The 15,844-nt window shown below is 53.0% G+C and overlaps 4 protein-coding genes across 4 annotated transcripts; 3 read left to right on the top strand and 1 right to left on the bottom strand.

The window, feature by feature from the left end:
• Nucleotides 1-744: 744 nt before the first annotated feature.
• LOC136577799 (histone H1B-like) lies at nucleotides 745-1,401 on the top strand. The gene has a single exon (XM_066577723.1). It carries the CDS (start codon nucleotides 745-747, stop codon nucleotides 1,399-1,401), a length of 657 nt encoding a protein of 218 aa, XP_066433820.1.
• A 650-nt stretch (nucleotides 1,402-2,051) lies between these two features.
• LOC136578106 (histone H3) lies at nucleotides 2,052-2,462 on the top strand. The gene has a single exon (XM_066578009.1). It carries the CDS (start codon nucleotides 2,052-2,054, stop codon nucleotides 2,460-2,462), a length of 411 nt encoding a protein of 136 aa, XP_066434106.1.
• Nucleotides 2,463-3,133: 671 nt separating this feature from the next.
• On the top strand, nucleotides 3,134-3,492 carry LOC136577800 (histone H4). The gene has a single exon (XM_066577724.1). It carries the CDS (start codon nucleotides 3,134-3,136, stop codon nucleotides 3,443-3,445), a length of 312 nt encoding a protein of 103 aa, XP_066433821.1. The 3' UTR covers nucleotides 3,446-3,492.
• A 570-nt stretch (nucleotides 3,493-4,062) lies between these two features.
• On the bottom strand, nucleotides 4,063-4,388 carry LOC136577801 (histone H4). Its single transcript, XM_066577725.1, has one exon. It carries the CDS (start codon nucleotides 4,386-4,388, stop codon nucleotides 4,077-4,079), a length of 312 nt encoding a protein of 103 aa, XP_066433822.1. The 3' UTR covers nucleotides 4,063-4,076.
• Between the last annotated feature and the right edge of the window lie 11,456 nt (nucleotides 4,389-15,844).

Here is a 15,844-nt window from a genome sequence, read left to right on the forward strand (position 1 = left end):
GCTTCTTCTTGTGGACAACCACACCCATCATGTCCGGGGTATTAAAGGGACGATAACGTGTGACATTCCCGATCGTCTGAGTGTACAGGGGGGTACTGGATTTCCTCATCTTACATTGCGCCGCAGTATAGAGAAGTCTGCAGTATATACAGTATACATTCAGCACCCGGGAGCTGGCAGTGAGCGGAGGCGCCGCCTGTGCTACACCTCTGGGCTCTCGGCAGCTCCTGGTCGTCCTCATATTGTGCAATCAGCTTCTGCACGATGGGGATTGTGGAGTAGATCCCGGGGATGGTGACAAGGGCCGGGAATAGAGGGAAGGCGCTCCCGCAGCGGTTTTATCTCCGCAGATACGCGGTGATGTGCAGATCGGGAGAACTATGGCGAAGATCTCGTGGCCTCCTCTCCGCTCCTCCCCGGAACCTCCGCCAGCAGCGGCTATAAACGGTTGCATGAGATGTCAGAGAGTGAGGAGTCACGTTGAAAGCGAGCTCTCCTGTCCGGTTCTGACCGGTGACGGACTCTTATTCCGGGCAGGGAAGCACAAGAGGAGAACGGAGCGGAGAGGAGGCCCGGATGGGATAAGGCAGTAGCTGTGCTCAGTGTCAGCCAATAGCAGCGCAGGACGGGCCTGCTCACGAGCCAATCAGAGCGCGGCCGCTGTACATATAAGAGGCGCCACCAGCGCCGCTCTCAGAGTTTCTCTTCCAGGAGAGTTTTATTATTTGATTTCCGCAGCACACAATGGCAGAAACCGCGCCAGCCGCCGCTCCTCCTGCCGCCGAACCGGCTGCCAAATCCAAGAAGCAGCCGAAGAAATCCGCCGCAGGGGGCGCCAAGAAAAGCAAGAAGTCCTCCGGTCCCGGCGTGTCGGAGCTGATCGTCAGAGCCGTGTCCGCCTCTAAAGAGCGCAGCGGGGTGTCTCTAGCCGCCCTGAAGAAGGCTCTGGCTGCCGGAGGGTACGATGTAGAGAAGAATAACAGCCGCCTGAAGCTGGCCGTCAAGTCTCTGGTCACCAAGGGCAGCCTGCTCCAGGTGAAAGGCAGCGGCGCCTCCGGCTCCTTCAAGCTGAACAAGAAGCAGGAGCCTAAGGACAAGCCGGCCAAAAAGAAGCCAGCGTCTGCGGCCAAGCCCAAGAAGCCCGCTGGAGCCAAGAAAGCGGCGAAATCTCCTAAGAAGCCCAAGAAGGCTCCGGCCAAAAGCCCGAAAAAAGCAAAGAAACCTGCAGCGGCCGCCGCCAAGAAAGTGGCCAAGAGCCCGAAGAAAGCCTCAAAGCCGAAGGCCGCCCCAAAGCCCAAGAAGGTGACGAAGAGTCCGGCTAAGAAGGCGGCCAAACCCAAAGCTGCCAAGAGTCCGGCTAAGAAGGCTGTTAAAGCCAAGAAGAGTGCGTCTAAGAAATAAGCTGAAGCCGCCCATGCATTTACCCCACAAAGGCTCTTTTCAGAGCCGCCACCTTCTCACCGCAGAGCTGTATTATCACTGCCTCGAATTCTGTTCTAGATAGCAGCGGCCCCATAGCGGCTACAGGGTACTTCATATCAGTTGGGAGTCTAGAGAGCGAGGGGGAGGCTGTAGAGGGGGAGTAATACGAGACATTGTCGCCGCATCATCCCCGTTCCTGTTGGGGAGTGTGACCTATACAACGCGTGTATGGATGCCGGGCTGAGTGTGAAGGGGGAGGGGACTCGCCGACCTAATGCATTTCCCATAAAATCAGCGCAGCTTCTAATGGGGGAGACTGCCGTGCAGCGTGGAGTGCGTGTTTCTGCGGACATATCAATGCAGGGAAGCAGCTGAGAACATGATTTCACAGACACCCGTACCTATCATGCAGTGGCCTGATAGGGTGAGGTGGGCCAGCCTCTGCCGAACGCTGATTGGTCGCGGGCATCAAGCGTTTTGGCGGGCTAGTGGTTTGTTTGAAAAAGCCAATGAGATGTAGGGGGCGTTGTTTCTAAGAGCCAATAGGGAAGAGCAAGTAGGGTATAAAGGCTCTGCTCTTTCTACGGCTCCCATCATATCACATCTGTGGGCATCTCTACAGTAGAGCTATGGCCAGAACCAAGCAGACCGCTCGTAAATCCACCGGAGGGAAAGCTCCCCGCAAGCAGCTGGCTACGAAGGCCGCCAGGAAGAGCGCTCCTGCCACCGGCGGAGTGAAGAAGCCTCACCGCTACCGTCCAGGTACAGTGGCTCTCCGTGAAATCCGTCGCTACCAGAAGTCCACCGAGCTGCTGATCCGTAAGCTTCCCTTTCAGCGCCTGGTGAGAGAGATCGCCCAGGACTTCAAGACTGACCTGCGCTTCCAGAGCTCAGCGGTCATGGCCCTGCAGGAGGCCAGCGAGGCTTACCTGGTAGGGTTGTTCGAGGATACCAATCTGTGCGCCATCCACGCCAAGCGGGTCACCATCATGCCCAAAGACATCCAGCTGGCCCGCAGGATTCGCGGAGAGAGGGCTTAGATCTGCTCTGGGCACCGCATGGAACACAAAGGCTCTTTTCAGAGCCACCAAATCCTCCTCAAACGAGCTGCATCCTGTCCTCCGCTGTCATTCTTCCGATTCCCCACTCGGGTGCGCCGCCGTGTACCCTGGTGCCGCCTCTTCCCAATAATGTTCTCTCGTCAGCAGGAGGTGGTCTGTTAACCCCTTCAGTGACCTAGTCAGTTCCTCAATTAATTCATGCCATTCTCTCATCTTTCAAATGTAGTAGAAAGAGATTTGAGTCCCCGGCAGACTGTTATGAACGTGGTTGATCAAACGTGTCCGTATGAGGCATCTATCTGTGCCTGTGGGCCGGGAAGGGATTAGTGTTGAGCATGTATTTATGTGGATATTATCTCATTGTACGAAGAAGAAAGACAGCAATACACAAAACTATACTAATTAATACCGCATAATGAGATTGATAACCGGCCGGGAAACTGTTAAGAAATGCGGTAAATTCAAAATTCCAAACGGTTCTGTGTTAAACCAATCAGCAAGGAGAGGGGAGTGGCCAACATGTAATTGCCCCAATAGGAACGCCTAAACTTGCGTCATTTGTTGCTGTTTTCAATCTGGTCCGCTCGTCGCGTAGATAAGGGAGGACGCTTGAGCTGGTTGGCAATCGCTTTCTGCTTGTAACGTAGAAGATGTCTGGTCGCGGAAAAGGGGGGAAAGGTCTTGGGAAGGGCGGTGCCAAGCGGCACAGGAAGGTGCTCCGTGATAACATCCAGGGCATCACCAAGCCTGCCATCCGCCGTCTAGCTCGCAGGGGAGGCGTCAAGCGTATTTCCGGCCTCATCTATGAAGAGACTCGCGGCGTCCTGAAAGTCTTCCTGGAGAACGTGATCCGCGACGCCGTCACCTACACCGAGCACGCCAAGAGGAAGACCGTCACCGCTATGGACGTGGTGTACGCGCTCAAGCGCCAGGGCCGCACTCTCTACGGCTTCGGAGGTTAATAATTCTGCTCTTTCTCCATAACACAAAGGCTCTTCTCAGAGCCGCCCACCTCTTCCAAGGAAAGGCTGTAATCCAACTCCTTGTGGGGTCGTCAGCAGCGGTGATGGTCTATGCGCTCTGACATGATACAGCCGGGGTGTAGCAGCCTCCCCGTCAGGGTGCGCTTCAGGCTGCGGTCACGGCACGCTTTTAAACCCCTTAACCTATTTAGGGCAGGCAGGTTATGTTAATAATACGCGATGAGCTGGGCCTGAATTAATGAGTGCGGTGAAGGGTTAACAGACCCATTGCAGCACTTCTATATGAGAGGACGGCCGTGCAGGACGCCTCCAATATGGTAGCATTACACGGATTAGCGGGCAGGCCGTATGCTTTAGTCCAAGGAGGGCATACAATCAGTGCGCCGCAGCCTGCTTCCTCCTCTCTAACGGTAGGAGGGAAAAGGGACTAGAGCCTGAAGTACGCGCGGGTCAGGAAGCTCTTCCTTCACCTGGGACATTCCAATTATCAGACTGGCAATCAGACTGAATCAGCGGCAACCCCCCACAAGGAGTTGTATTACAGCCTTTCCTTGGAAGAGGTGGGCGGCTCTGAGAAGAGCCTTTGTGGTATGGAGAAAGAGCAGAATTATTAACCTCCGAAGCCGTAGAGAGTGCGGCCCTGGCGCTTGAGCGCGTACACCACGTCCATAGCGGTGACGGTCTTCCTCTTGGCGTGCTCGGTGTAGGTGACGGCGTCGCGGATCACGTTCTCCAGGAAGACTTTCAGGACGCCGCGAGTCTCTTCATAGATGAGGCCGGAGATACGCTTGACGCCTCCCCTGCGAGCTAGACGGCGGATGGCAGGCTTGGTGATGCCCTGGATGTTATCACGGAGCACCTTCCTGTGCCGCTTAGCGCCGCCCTTCCCAAGACCTTTCCCTCCTTTACCGCGACCAGACATCTTCTACGTTGTAAGCAGAAAGCGATAGCTGCTCAGCGCAGAGCCCTTGTCTATATAGACAGTTTGCGGACCAGAGAGGGAACTACTGATCAGGGCCGTCATTGCGGGGCGTTTCTTTTAGTTGTCTAGCGTGAAGGCCCATCCCCTCTCCCTGCTGATTGGCTGAATACAAGAGCCCTTGCCATTTTGTGCAGCCGACTGGCCTGGCAGCTCCTGAAGCAGTGGGAGAGAAGACGGAGGAGGGGTGACGGAGACAAGGGCCAGGCAGCAGAGAGCCGCTGGAGCGTGAATCCCTCCTGTAAAGCGAGCAGTGCAGCTGCTGCCACAAACACGTGGGGGCGAGGGGAGAGCGCGCAGGGAGGCTTCGGTGAAGGGGAGTACTAGAGCTCTGCTGCATCAGCGCTCCCCTGCCGGAGCAGAGAGACACTCAGGAGCCACAACAGACAGCTGTGGGCGGCAGGAACATCAGGGCACCGTGTATAACAAGGAGGCCCCATAACCTGTGACAGTCCCCGGCACAGGGCATACAGTGGCACTTCTACTGCTACCCCAAGAAGCACCAGCATTACTCCTCCTCTGCTGTGGCCACCATGCTGTGCAACACTCTGCAGATTCTCAAGACCCGGAGTCCCTCATTACAGTCATCAATGAAGTGCAAACCGAACGACTTCCCTGTGTGACTGCTGCCAGGCACTGCTGTATACTCCTTATGTCTTAGGGGCCTTTACAGGTCTACTTAAGGAGCTTTAAGCAATTTGCAAAATCCCCTACAAAGGCAGGAAACACAGAAGTGGTTCTGCTATGGGACCCACTAGACAGAACTCTCCCAGTGATAAACTAAAGATGTTTGCGAGGGGGGAACCCCCCGACACGGAGCCTACGACATCATCTGCATCAGGAGACGTGGCCTCTGCACCAACCGCCTGTTTGAGTTCGCTTGCTGGGTTGCTTCAGACTTTGCAATGACTGTCCAATCGGCTCTTATCAGCGATGCAGACAGCTACTGCTGCCCTTACGGGTAAAATCCACGAGATCCGAATGGATGTGAGCCTGTTGAGACAAGCCACCCAGAATCTAAGAGACCAACCGGGTCACTAGTACAGAGGACAGGATCTCTGTGCTGGATGATACCGTATCCCCGACGGCAGCGACTGTGCGAGAGCTTACGCCAAAAGCAGAAATCTGGAAACAAAAGGCGGGCGGCTTGGGAAATGGTTCACGGCGGAATAATCTGTGTTGTGGGCCTGCCAAAACACACTGCGGGGCAGAGACCGCAGGGGATCATGCGACGGAGACTACCTGAATGCTTCCCTGTCACACAGGTCTTTGTGGTGGAGCGCGCACACCGAGTACCCATGAAACCACCTATACCAGGCGGGCGCTCCTCCTAGACCCCTGTTGGCAAAGCTGCTCAATTCCTGGGATAGAGAGGTGATCCTACAAGCTGCCAGAACAGGAGGCCCTCTCAGATGCAACAATGCTGCAAAATCCATCTTCCCGGACTTCTCGGCAGATCTACAAAAGCAGAGAGCGCCCTTCTTTGGGATCAAAAGGCAACTCTGAGATCTCCAGCTGCCATACTCCATGGCATATCCTGTGCGACTGCGAGTGGTGGATGGGGACCGGACACGTTTCTTCTCCTCTCCGCCTGAGGCTGAGGAATGGCTGTCTAACAGGCATCAACCAAAGTGACTGAAATGTACACTTATCTAAGGAAAAGACTTGGGTATACTAATAGATCATAGACTGAACATGAGTCAACATAGGTGAGATCATTACCATTGCCAGGATATATATGGTTGCCCGTGGATCGCCGTGTTCCTGACTGCTGCGGGTGTGACGCCCCAATGGTTCACAAGCACTGCGCTCAGCACCGGCGCAGGGTGATGTTCACAACTACTCTAGTAGATAGATATGCACCGAAGAACAGTGTGCACCACAACTGAAATGCATAACCCTGATGAAAAGCCTGTGCGACACCAGGGTAACACACTCAGCACGGCGACAGGGAACGCATGCGCTGTAGGAACGAGCCGCACACCATGCTATGCTGAATGGTAGCACCGCTACAGGGAGGATGAAGCCTGGCCCTAACCTAGTAAGGGAGGTGAAGGGGCCCCGCCTTAAAGAAGAGTAGTAGCCTCGATAGAGACGGCCCCACGGTCTTCCTCCTGGGCCCTGTCTGTCCCTGAAAGGACCCCTGGAGAGATGAACCGAACAGCAAAGCAACACAGAAATGAAAAACAGAAATGCAACTGAAAAGGAACCCACAGCTACTCCTCTGCAAGTAGAAATACACCCAGCACAGAAGAGCTCCAAACTCCAGGGACTCCACTATGGAACAGAATAAGCAGCACTGAGCAAGGGGAGGCGTGAGAATATATAGCCACTATGCACATGGGAACTGGCAGAGTGAATGGAAAACAACACAACATCACCCTACTCCTAGGCATGACTAATCTAGCATGCATCAAAGACAGGCAGCACCAGCAGTCTCTTCACATGGTGCATTAACCCCTGTCCTCCATAACAAGGCAACAGGTCTTGACCTGCGTCCAGACCACCATGCCCCAACAGCATCAGGGTACAACAGGACCCTTCACTCCTAACCGTTGAAGAGGATGGACTCCAACTACACCTCAATCACCCGCATTTATAGAAGGCAGACATCGTGTGACGGTACAGATATTGGTACTCTTTTGCAGACATATTCCAGCCACTTTCAGACATTAGCCCCTTACATGCTGCAGCTGTGCAATGCATACAACAGAGTACTAGACCCTTAGCACGGCACATCCACATAAAATACATGGCATGCATGACTACACGGGCACTATTCTCCCTCTCCTCGCCTCCCCTACCCTCAATAAGAAAGCGTCTTATTAAAATTAGAGATCAGTGAACGTACTCGGTAAAGCACTACTCGTCCGAGTAATGTGCTTTATCCGAGTACCTCCCCGCTCGTCCTGAAAGATTCGGGGAGCGCCGCTGCTGACAGGTGAGTTGCGGCGGGGAGCAGGGGAGAGCGGGCGGGAGAGAAGGAGAGAGAGATCTCCCCTCCGTTCCTCCCCGCTCTCCCCTGCAGCTCCCCGCTCCGCGTCGCTCCCCGAATCTTTCAGGACGAGCGGGGAGGTACTCGGATAAAGCACATTACTCGGACGAGTAGTGCTTTACCGAGTACGTTCGCTCATCTCTAATTAAAATGATTGTCCTTCCCTAGTAGCTATACTGGCTACAACAAGCAGACATGTTTCAATAAAGGCCCATTTAGCTAGCTGAAAGACAACGATGAGCCTTATCCATGCTGCATGCTGCATTCTTAGCGGGATATCAGCTGAGCGCTCCGAGAAGACAACAGCAGTATGGAGAAGATAGCGGTCCCGCTTGTATTCTGCATACAGCTTGAGCCTTCATTTACACGCTTATGCAAAGCGAACGCTCAAAACTGTCCCATGAACTGCCGTGTGCGTGGATTTTGAGTGATAATCGTTGTGTCTAAATGGGCCTTTAGAATGATCTTCAGTAAACACTGGGAGATACTTAAAAGTGATATTTGCCTAATAGATACCATAACCCCCAGGCCCAATATAGTATTCTGTAAGGACACATCAAAAACATAGGGGCAATTTATCTACCCCACCGGCAGGATCCTATAAGTGCCAGCATGGAAGATGCACACGCTGCAACAATATAGCACACAGCATGCAGCAAGCGGAGATATGACCGGGCACATTTACGACAATACAATACTGTTTAATCTGTAACCCGTCCGAAGTGGAGACTGACTTCAGATGGCCACCAAGCTCTAGTATTCATCATTCTGTACTGCCCGTGTCACACCAGATTGAGGACATCACAATGCACAGTCAACTGCCAGACAGGTGGGCTCATTAGCATGCAATGTGTTTTTTTTATGTCTGTCTGTCTATCTTTGGATATACAGGGTGGAGCACGGTAATTTGCTAATTTGGGAGTGAAATAAAAAAATAATGAACTTGTAAAAACTTTATTTTATATTTTATTTACATTGAACAGTAGTGGAATTTACAAATTATTTGGTTTTAAATATTGTATCTGGCAAATGTTGACCTTCGCTATCCACACACTGCTGCATACGTTTTCTGAAGTTCTCATGCACTCTTTCAAGCATGTCGACTGGTATTCTGGCAATCTCAGCGTCAATATTGTTCCTTAGGTCTTCCAGGGTGTTGGGACGGTTGCAATACACCTTAGACTTCAGGTAACCCCAAAGGAAAAAAAATTGCATGGGGCTAAGTCTGGTGAGCGTGCCGGCCAGTTAAGATCACCCCTCAGAGATAAGCCGTTCAGGAAACGTTTGCCTCAAAACATTCCTGGTAACCCTCGCTGTGTGTGCAGTGGCACCATCTTGTTGAAACCATGTATCCTCTAATTGCATTGCCTCGAGTGCTGGCTGGAAAAAATCCTGCAGCATAGTTAAGTAACGTTCGGAATTCACAGTTGCCGGAAAAAAGTAAGGGCCAATGATGCCTACTCGTGATAAGGCGCAGCACACAGTGACGCGGTCCGAATGCAGAGGTCTCTGGTGAACTTCTCTGGGGTTTGTATCGCTCCAGTACCGCATGTTTGGTTTGTTTACACACCCACTGAGGTGAACATGGGCCTCAGCAGAAAAGAACACAATTGCGTCACGAGGTATGGATGCAAGCATGTCTTCACAAGATGTTCGTCGTGTAACATAACCCCGTGCTGACAATTGTTGGACCACGCACATTGTATACGGGGGAAAATTCAGTTCCCTATGAAGAATCCGGTGGAGAGAACGTCTTGAAATTCCACTACTGTTCAATGTAAATAAAATATAAAATAACGTTTTTACAAGTTCATTATTTTTTTATTTCACTCCCAAATTAGCAAATTACCGTGCTCCACCCTGTACTATGTAATCAATATAAATGATAGAATCCACATTGATATAATTAAGGTAATAACGAGAGATGAGCGAGCACACTCGCCCGAGCATTAGGGTACTCGAGATGCTCGTTACTCGAGACGAACACCACACGGTCCTCCAGTCAATTCCATGTCCTTCCCTGCATGTTTCGTGTCATTTTCTAGCCAATAGACATGCGGGGAAGGCATTACCACTTCCTGCTGTGGCACGCCAGCCCTATCCCACACCCCAGCAGTGAGTGGCTGGCGAGATCAGGTGACCGCCGAGTACCTAAAGCGGTCCCGCCCGCGGCTCGCCTCAGACACACGCTGGGAGAGTATAGGGACAGTGCTGCTGCTGATATAGGGTTAGCGTAGGATCCTGTCTTCAAGAACCCCAACTGTCCTTCTTAGGGCCACATCTGGCCGTGTGTATTACTGTTGTGGCTGGCTGGGAGCAGTAGTGCACCCCCCCCCCCTCCCCGCCGGTCTGTGCACGCCATTACAGCTATAGCGTTCTAAGTCTGCAGTGTATTATACAGAGTATAGGGAAAGAGCTGCTGATATAGGGAAAGTGTTAGAGTAGGATCCTGTCTAAAAAAAACCCAAAGCTCCTCCATTGGGCTGCATCTGACCGTGTGCATTAGTTGTGGCCTGCTGGGAGTTGTGGTGCATCCATTTTTGTATTACGCATCTAGGCCTGTCCCCAGCCTTTCAGTAATAGGCGTTCTCAGCCTGCAGTGCCGTACAACCAGCTATCACCATGAAACTGCACTCTTACATTTCCTAGCCTACAGCAAACGACTTCAGTTATACCGTTCTGTGTCTGCAGTGCATTAGACAGAGGTCTCACCGCTAAACAGTACTGTAATATTACCGGGGCCACTGCATGGTATTTCAGCTCAGCCGCTGTGCAGAGCCTCTCACAATACCCTTTCCTTGGTGGGGTTGAGATCGCCGCAGTTACCAGCACTCTCCCCTGGCTTTAGAGTCTTCTCCCACTCCACACAGCCTCTATAATCTACAAGTCTCTGCGAGCAGTAAATTACCCCTCGGTATCAGCACAAGACAGCGGGTAAATGTTTTCAAGTCACAGCATAGAGCCTCCGCTATCTACAAGTCTCTGTGTGCAGTGAATTAAGGCCCAGTTGTCGAAGGGAAAGCAAATCTACTAAACAGTTTCTTCTCATGTGTATTCACTAGAGATGAGCGAACGTGTTCTTCCGAGCTTGATATTCGTGCGAATATTAGGGTGTTCGGGATGTTCGTTATTCGTAACGAACACCATGCGGTGTTCTGGTTACTTTCACTTCCTTCCCTGAGACGTTAGCGCGCTTTTCTGGCCAATTGAAAGACAGGGAAGGCATTACAACTTCCCCCTGCAACGTTTAAGCCCTATACCACCCCCCTGCTGTGAGTGGCTGGGAAGATCAGGTGTCACCCGAACATAAAAGTCGGCCCCTCCCGCGGTTCGGCTCAGATGCCGTGTGAGTTAGATGAGGGACAGTGCTGTTTGTACCGGAGCTGCTGTAGGGAAAGAATTGGTAGTTAGTGTAGGCTTCAAGACCCCCCAAAGGTCCTTATTAGGGCCACTGATAGCTGTGTGTTGGCTGCTGTTAGCAGTGGCATTTTTTTTTTTCTCAAAATCGCCTCTGCAGACCGTTGCACCCGGCATTAGGAACAGAAGTGGTGTATAGGCAGGGAGAGTGTTAGGAGTGAGTGTAGCCTTCAAGAACCTCAACGGTCCTTTCTAGGGCCATATTTATCCGTGTGCAGTACTGTCCAGGCTGCTGTTAGCTGTGCTGCATTTTTTTTGGGCTTCTCAAAATCGCCTCTGCAGAGCATTCCACCCTCCATTGATACTGCAGGGAAAGAATTGTATAGGCAGGGCCACAACACAGTTATTATTCATAGAATATACGGAGTGCTGCCTTTTGGTGGGAAAAAACTGAAAACAAATCTATTTGTCCAGCCTCTGTCCGTCCTTACGGGCGGTGGACACGTGTGAGCTGCGTGAAAAACAGTGCTAAATCATACGCACCCAGCTACGCTTTACTGCTGGCTTCGCCATTTGCTTTCCTTAATTGGGAAAAAAAATACCTGCTCTGCCAGAGTTATAATAACTCTGCTACCCTCACGTTCTGTGACACATAAGCAGGGACACAGCACAGTTATTAAACTTCTCATGTTCATAGAATATACGCAGTGCTGCCTTTTGGTGGGAAAAAACTGAAAACAAATCTATTTGTCCAGCCTCTGTCCGTCCTTACGGGCGGTGGAGACGTGTGAGCTGCGTGAAGAACAGTGCTAAATCATACGCACCCAGCTACGCTTTACTGCTGGCTTCGCCATTTGCTTTCCTTAATTGGGAAAAAAAATACCTGCTCTGCCAGAGTTATAATAACTCTGCTACCCTCACGTTCTGTGACACATAAGCAGGGACACAGCACAGTTATTAAACTTCTCATGTTCATTGAATATACGCAGTGCTGCCTTTTGGTGGGAAAAAACTGAAAACAAATCTATTTGTCCAGCCTCTGTCCGTCCTTACGGGCGGTGGAGACGTGTGAGCTGCGTGAAGAACAGTGCTAAATCATACGCACCCAGCTACGCTTTACTGCTGGCTTCGCCATTTGCTTTCCTTAATTGGGAAAAAAAATACCTGCTCTGCCAGAGTTATAATAACTCTGCTACCCTCACGTTCTGTGACACATAAGCAGGGACACAGCACAGTTATTAAACTTAGATAATTCATTCACTAGAGGCAGTGGGGCCTTTCGTTTTCCAAAAAGGGCAAAAATTATATTTGGCCTGCAGTCTTGCGCCAATTTATTTCCTGCCTGTGAAATCAAATCACTGGTAATACAGCATGCTGAGGGGTAGGGGTAGGCCTAGAGGACGTGGACGCGGCCGAGGACGCGGAGGGCCAAGTCAGGGTGTGGGCACAGGCCAAGCTCCTGATCCAGGTGTGTCGCAGCCGACTGCTGCGCGATTAGGAGAGAGGCACGTTTCTGGCGTCCCCACATTCATCGCCCAATTAATGGGTCCACGCGGGAGACGGTTATTAGAAAATGAGCAGTGTGAGCAGGTCCTGTCCTGGATGGCAGAAAGTGCTTCGAGCAACCTATCGTCTACCCGCAGTTCTGCGCCGTCCACTGCTGCCAATCCGAATCCTCTGTCTGCTGCTCCTCCTTCCTCCCAGCCTCCTCACTCCACTACAATAACACCTGCTCAGGAGCGGGAGCACTCCCAGGAACTGTTCTCGGGCCCCTGCTTAGATTGGGCAGCAGCGGTTCCTCTCCCACCAGAGGAGTTTATCGTCACTGATGCCCAACCATTCGAAAGTTCCCGGGGTCCGGGGGAAGAGGCTGGGGACTTCCGCCAACTGTCTCAACAACTTTCTGTGGGTGAGGAGGACGATGACGATCAGACACAGTTGTCTTGCAGTGAGGTAGTAGTAAGGGCAGTAAGTCCCAGGGAGCAGCGCACAGAGGATTCGGAGGAAGAGCAGCAGGACGATGAGGTGACTGACCCCACCTGGTGTGCAACGCTTACTCAGGAGGACAGGTCTTCAGAGGGGGAGTCAAGGGCATCAGCAGGGCAGGTTGCAAGAGGCAGTGCAGTGGCCAGGGGTAGAGGCAGGGCCAGACCGAATAATCCACCAAGTGTTTCCCAAAGCGCCCCCTCGCGCCATGCCACCCTGCGGAGGCCGAGGTGCTCTAAGGTCTGGCAGTTTTTCACAGAGACACCTGACGACCGACGAACAGTGGTGTGCAACCTTTGTCGCGCAAAGCTCAGCCGGGGAGCCAACACCAACAGCCTCACCACCACCACCATGCGCAGACATATGATGGCCAAGCACCCCGCAAGGTGGGACAAAGGCCGTTCACCGCCTCCGGTTTGCACCCCTGCCTCTCCCCCTGTGCCCCAACCTGCCACTGAGATGCAACCCCCCTCTCAGGACACAGGCACTACCGCCTCATGGCCTGCACCCACACCCTCATCTCCGCTGTCCTCGGCCCCATCCAGCAGTGTAGTTCAGCGCACCGTTCAGCCGTCGCTTGCGCAAGTGTTCGAGCGCAAGCGCAAGTACGCCGCCACGCACCCGCACGCTCAAACGTTAACCGTCCGCATAGCAAAATTCATCAGCCTTGAGATGCTGCCGTATAGGGTTGTGGAAACGGAGTCCTTCAAAAGTATCATGGAGGCGGCGGCCCCGCGCTACTCAGTTCCCAGTCGCCACTACTTTTCCCGATGTGCCGTCCCAGCCCTGCACGACCACGTCTCCCGCAACATTGTGCACGCCCTCACCAACGCGGTTACTGCCACGGTCCACTTAACTACGGACACGTGGACAAGCACAGGCGGGCAGGGCCACTACATCTCCCTGACGGCACATTGGGTGAATTTAGTGGAGGCTGGGACAGAGTCAGAGCCTGGGACCGCTCACGTCCTACCCACCCCCAGAATTGCGGGCCCCAGCTCGGTGCTGGTATCTGCGGAGGTGTATGCTTCCTCCACTAAAGCACCCTCCTCCTCCTCCTCCTCCTCCTCTGTCTCACAATCAAGATGTGTTAGCAGCAGCATGTCGCCAGCAGTCGGTGTCGCGCGGTGTGGCAGCACAGCGGTGGGCAAGCGTCAGCAGGCCGTGCTGAAACTACTCAGCTTAGGCGATAAGAGGCACACGGCCCACGAACTGCTGCAGGGTCTGACACAGCAGACCGACCGCTGGCTTGCGCCGCTGAGCCTCCAACCGGGCATGGTCGTGTGTGACAACGGCCGTAACCTGGTGGCGGCTCTGCAGCTCGGCAGCCTCACGCACGTGCCATGCCTGGCCCACGTCTTTAATTTGGTGGTTCAGCGCTTTCTGAAAAGCTACCCACGCTTGTCAGACCTGCTCGTAAAGGCGCGCCGGCTCTGTGCACATTTCCGCAAGTCCAACACGGACGCTGCCACCCTGCGCACCCTGCAACATCACTTTAAGCTGCCAGTGCACCGACTGCTGTGCGACGTGCCCACACGGTGGAACTCTACGCTCCACATGTTGGCCAGGCTCTATGAACAACGTAGAGCTATAGTCGAATACCAACTCCAACATGGGCGGCGCAGTGGGAGTCAGCCTCCTCAATTCCTTTCAGAAGAGTGGGCCTGGTTGGCAGACATCTGCCATGTCCTTGGTAATTTTGAGGAGTCTACCCAGGTGGTGAGCGGCGATGCTACAATCATTAGCGTCACCATTTCTCTGCTATGCATCTTGAGAAATTCCCTGCAAACCATAAAGGCAGCTGCTTTGCGCTCGGAAACGGGGGCGGGGGAAGACAGTATGCCGCTGGATAGTCAGGGCACCCTCCTGTCTATTTCTCAGCGCGTACAGGAGGAGGAGGAGGAGCATGAGGAGGATGAGGAGGAGGGGGAAGAGACAGCTTGGGCCGCTGCTGACGGTACACCGGCTGATTGCCTGTCATCCTTTCAGCGTGTATGGCCTGAGGAGGAGGAGGAGGAGGAGGATCCTGAAAGTGATCTTCCTAGTGAGGACAGCCATGTGTTGCGTACTGGTACCCTGGCACACATGGCTGACTTCATGTTAGGATGCCTTTCTCGTGACCCTCGCGTTGCACGCATTCTGGCCACGACGGATTACTGGGTGTACACACTGCTCGATCCACGGTATAAGGAGAACCTGCCCACTCTGATTCCCGAAGAGGAAAGGGGTTCGAGAGTGTTGCTATACCACAGGACCCTTGCGGACAAGCTGATGGTAAAATTCCCAGCCGACAGCGCTAGTGGCAGAAGGCGCAGTTCCGAGGGCCATGTTGCAGGGGATGTGCGTAGATCGAGCAGCATGTACATCCCAGGCAGTGCAACAGTCTTTAAGGGCCTGGCCAGCTTTATGGCTCCCCACCAAGACTGTGTCACCGCTCCCCAGTCACGGCTGAGTCGGCGGGAGCACTGCAAAAGGATGGTGAGGGAGTACGTAGCGGATCGCACGACCATCCTTGGTGACGCCTCTGCCCCCTACAACTACTGGGTGTCGAAGCTGGACACGTGGCCTGAACTAGCCCTGTATGCCCTTGAGGTGCTTGCTTGTCCTGCGGCTAGCGTCTTGTCGGAAAGGGTGTTTAGTGCGGCTGGGGGAATCATCACAGATAAGCGTAGCCGCTTGTCAACCGACAGTGCCAACAGGCTAACACTCATCAAGATGAACAAAGGCTGGATTTCCCCAGACTTCTGTTCTCCACCAGCGGACAGCAGCGATACCTAAGCAATACGTAGGCTGCACCCGCGGATGGAAGCTACGTTCTCTCTCACCATCCAAAACGGGGACATTTCTGCTTCATCAATCTGTGTATTATATTCATCCTCCTCCTCCTGCTCCTCCTCCTGAAACCTCACGTAATCACGCTGAACGGGCAATTTTTCTTAGGGCCACAAGGCTCACTCAAATAATTTTTCAGAACAATTTTTATAAGTTTCAATTAGCTTAAAAGCGTTGGAACTTTAACTTGAACCAATTTTTCGTTACACTGGGCTGCCTCCAGGCCTAG

This window comes from Eleutherodactylus coqui, chromosome 8, assembly GCF_035609145.1.
Source record: "Eleutherodactylus coqui strain aEleCoq1 chromosome 8, aEleCoq1.hap1, whole genome shotgun sequence".
Classification (NCBI taxonomy): domain Eukaryota; kingdom Metazoa; phylum Chordata; class Amphibia; order Anura; family Eleutherodactylidae; genus Eleutherodactylus; species Eleutherodactylus coqui.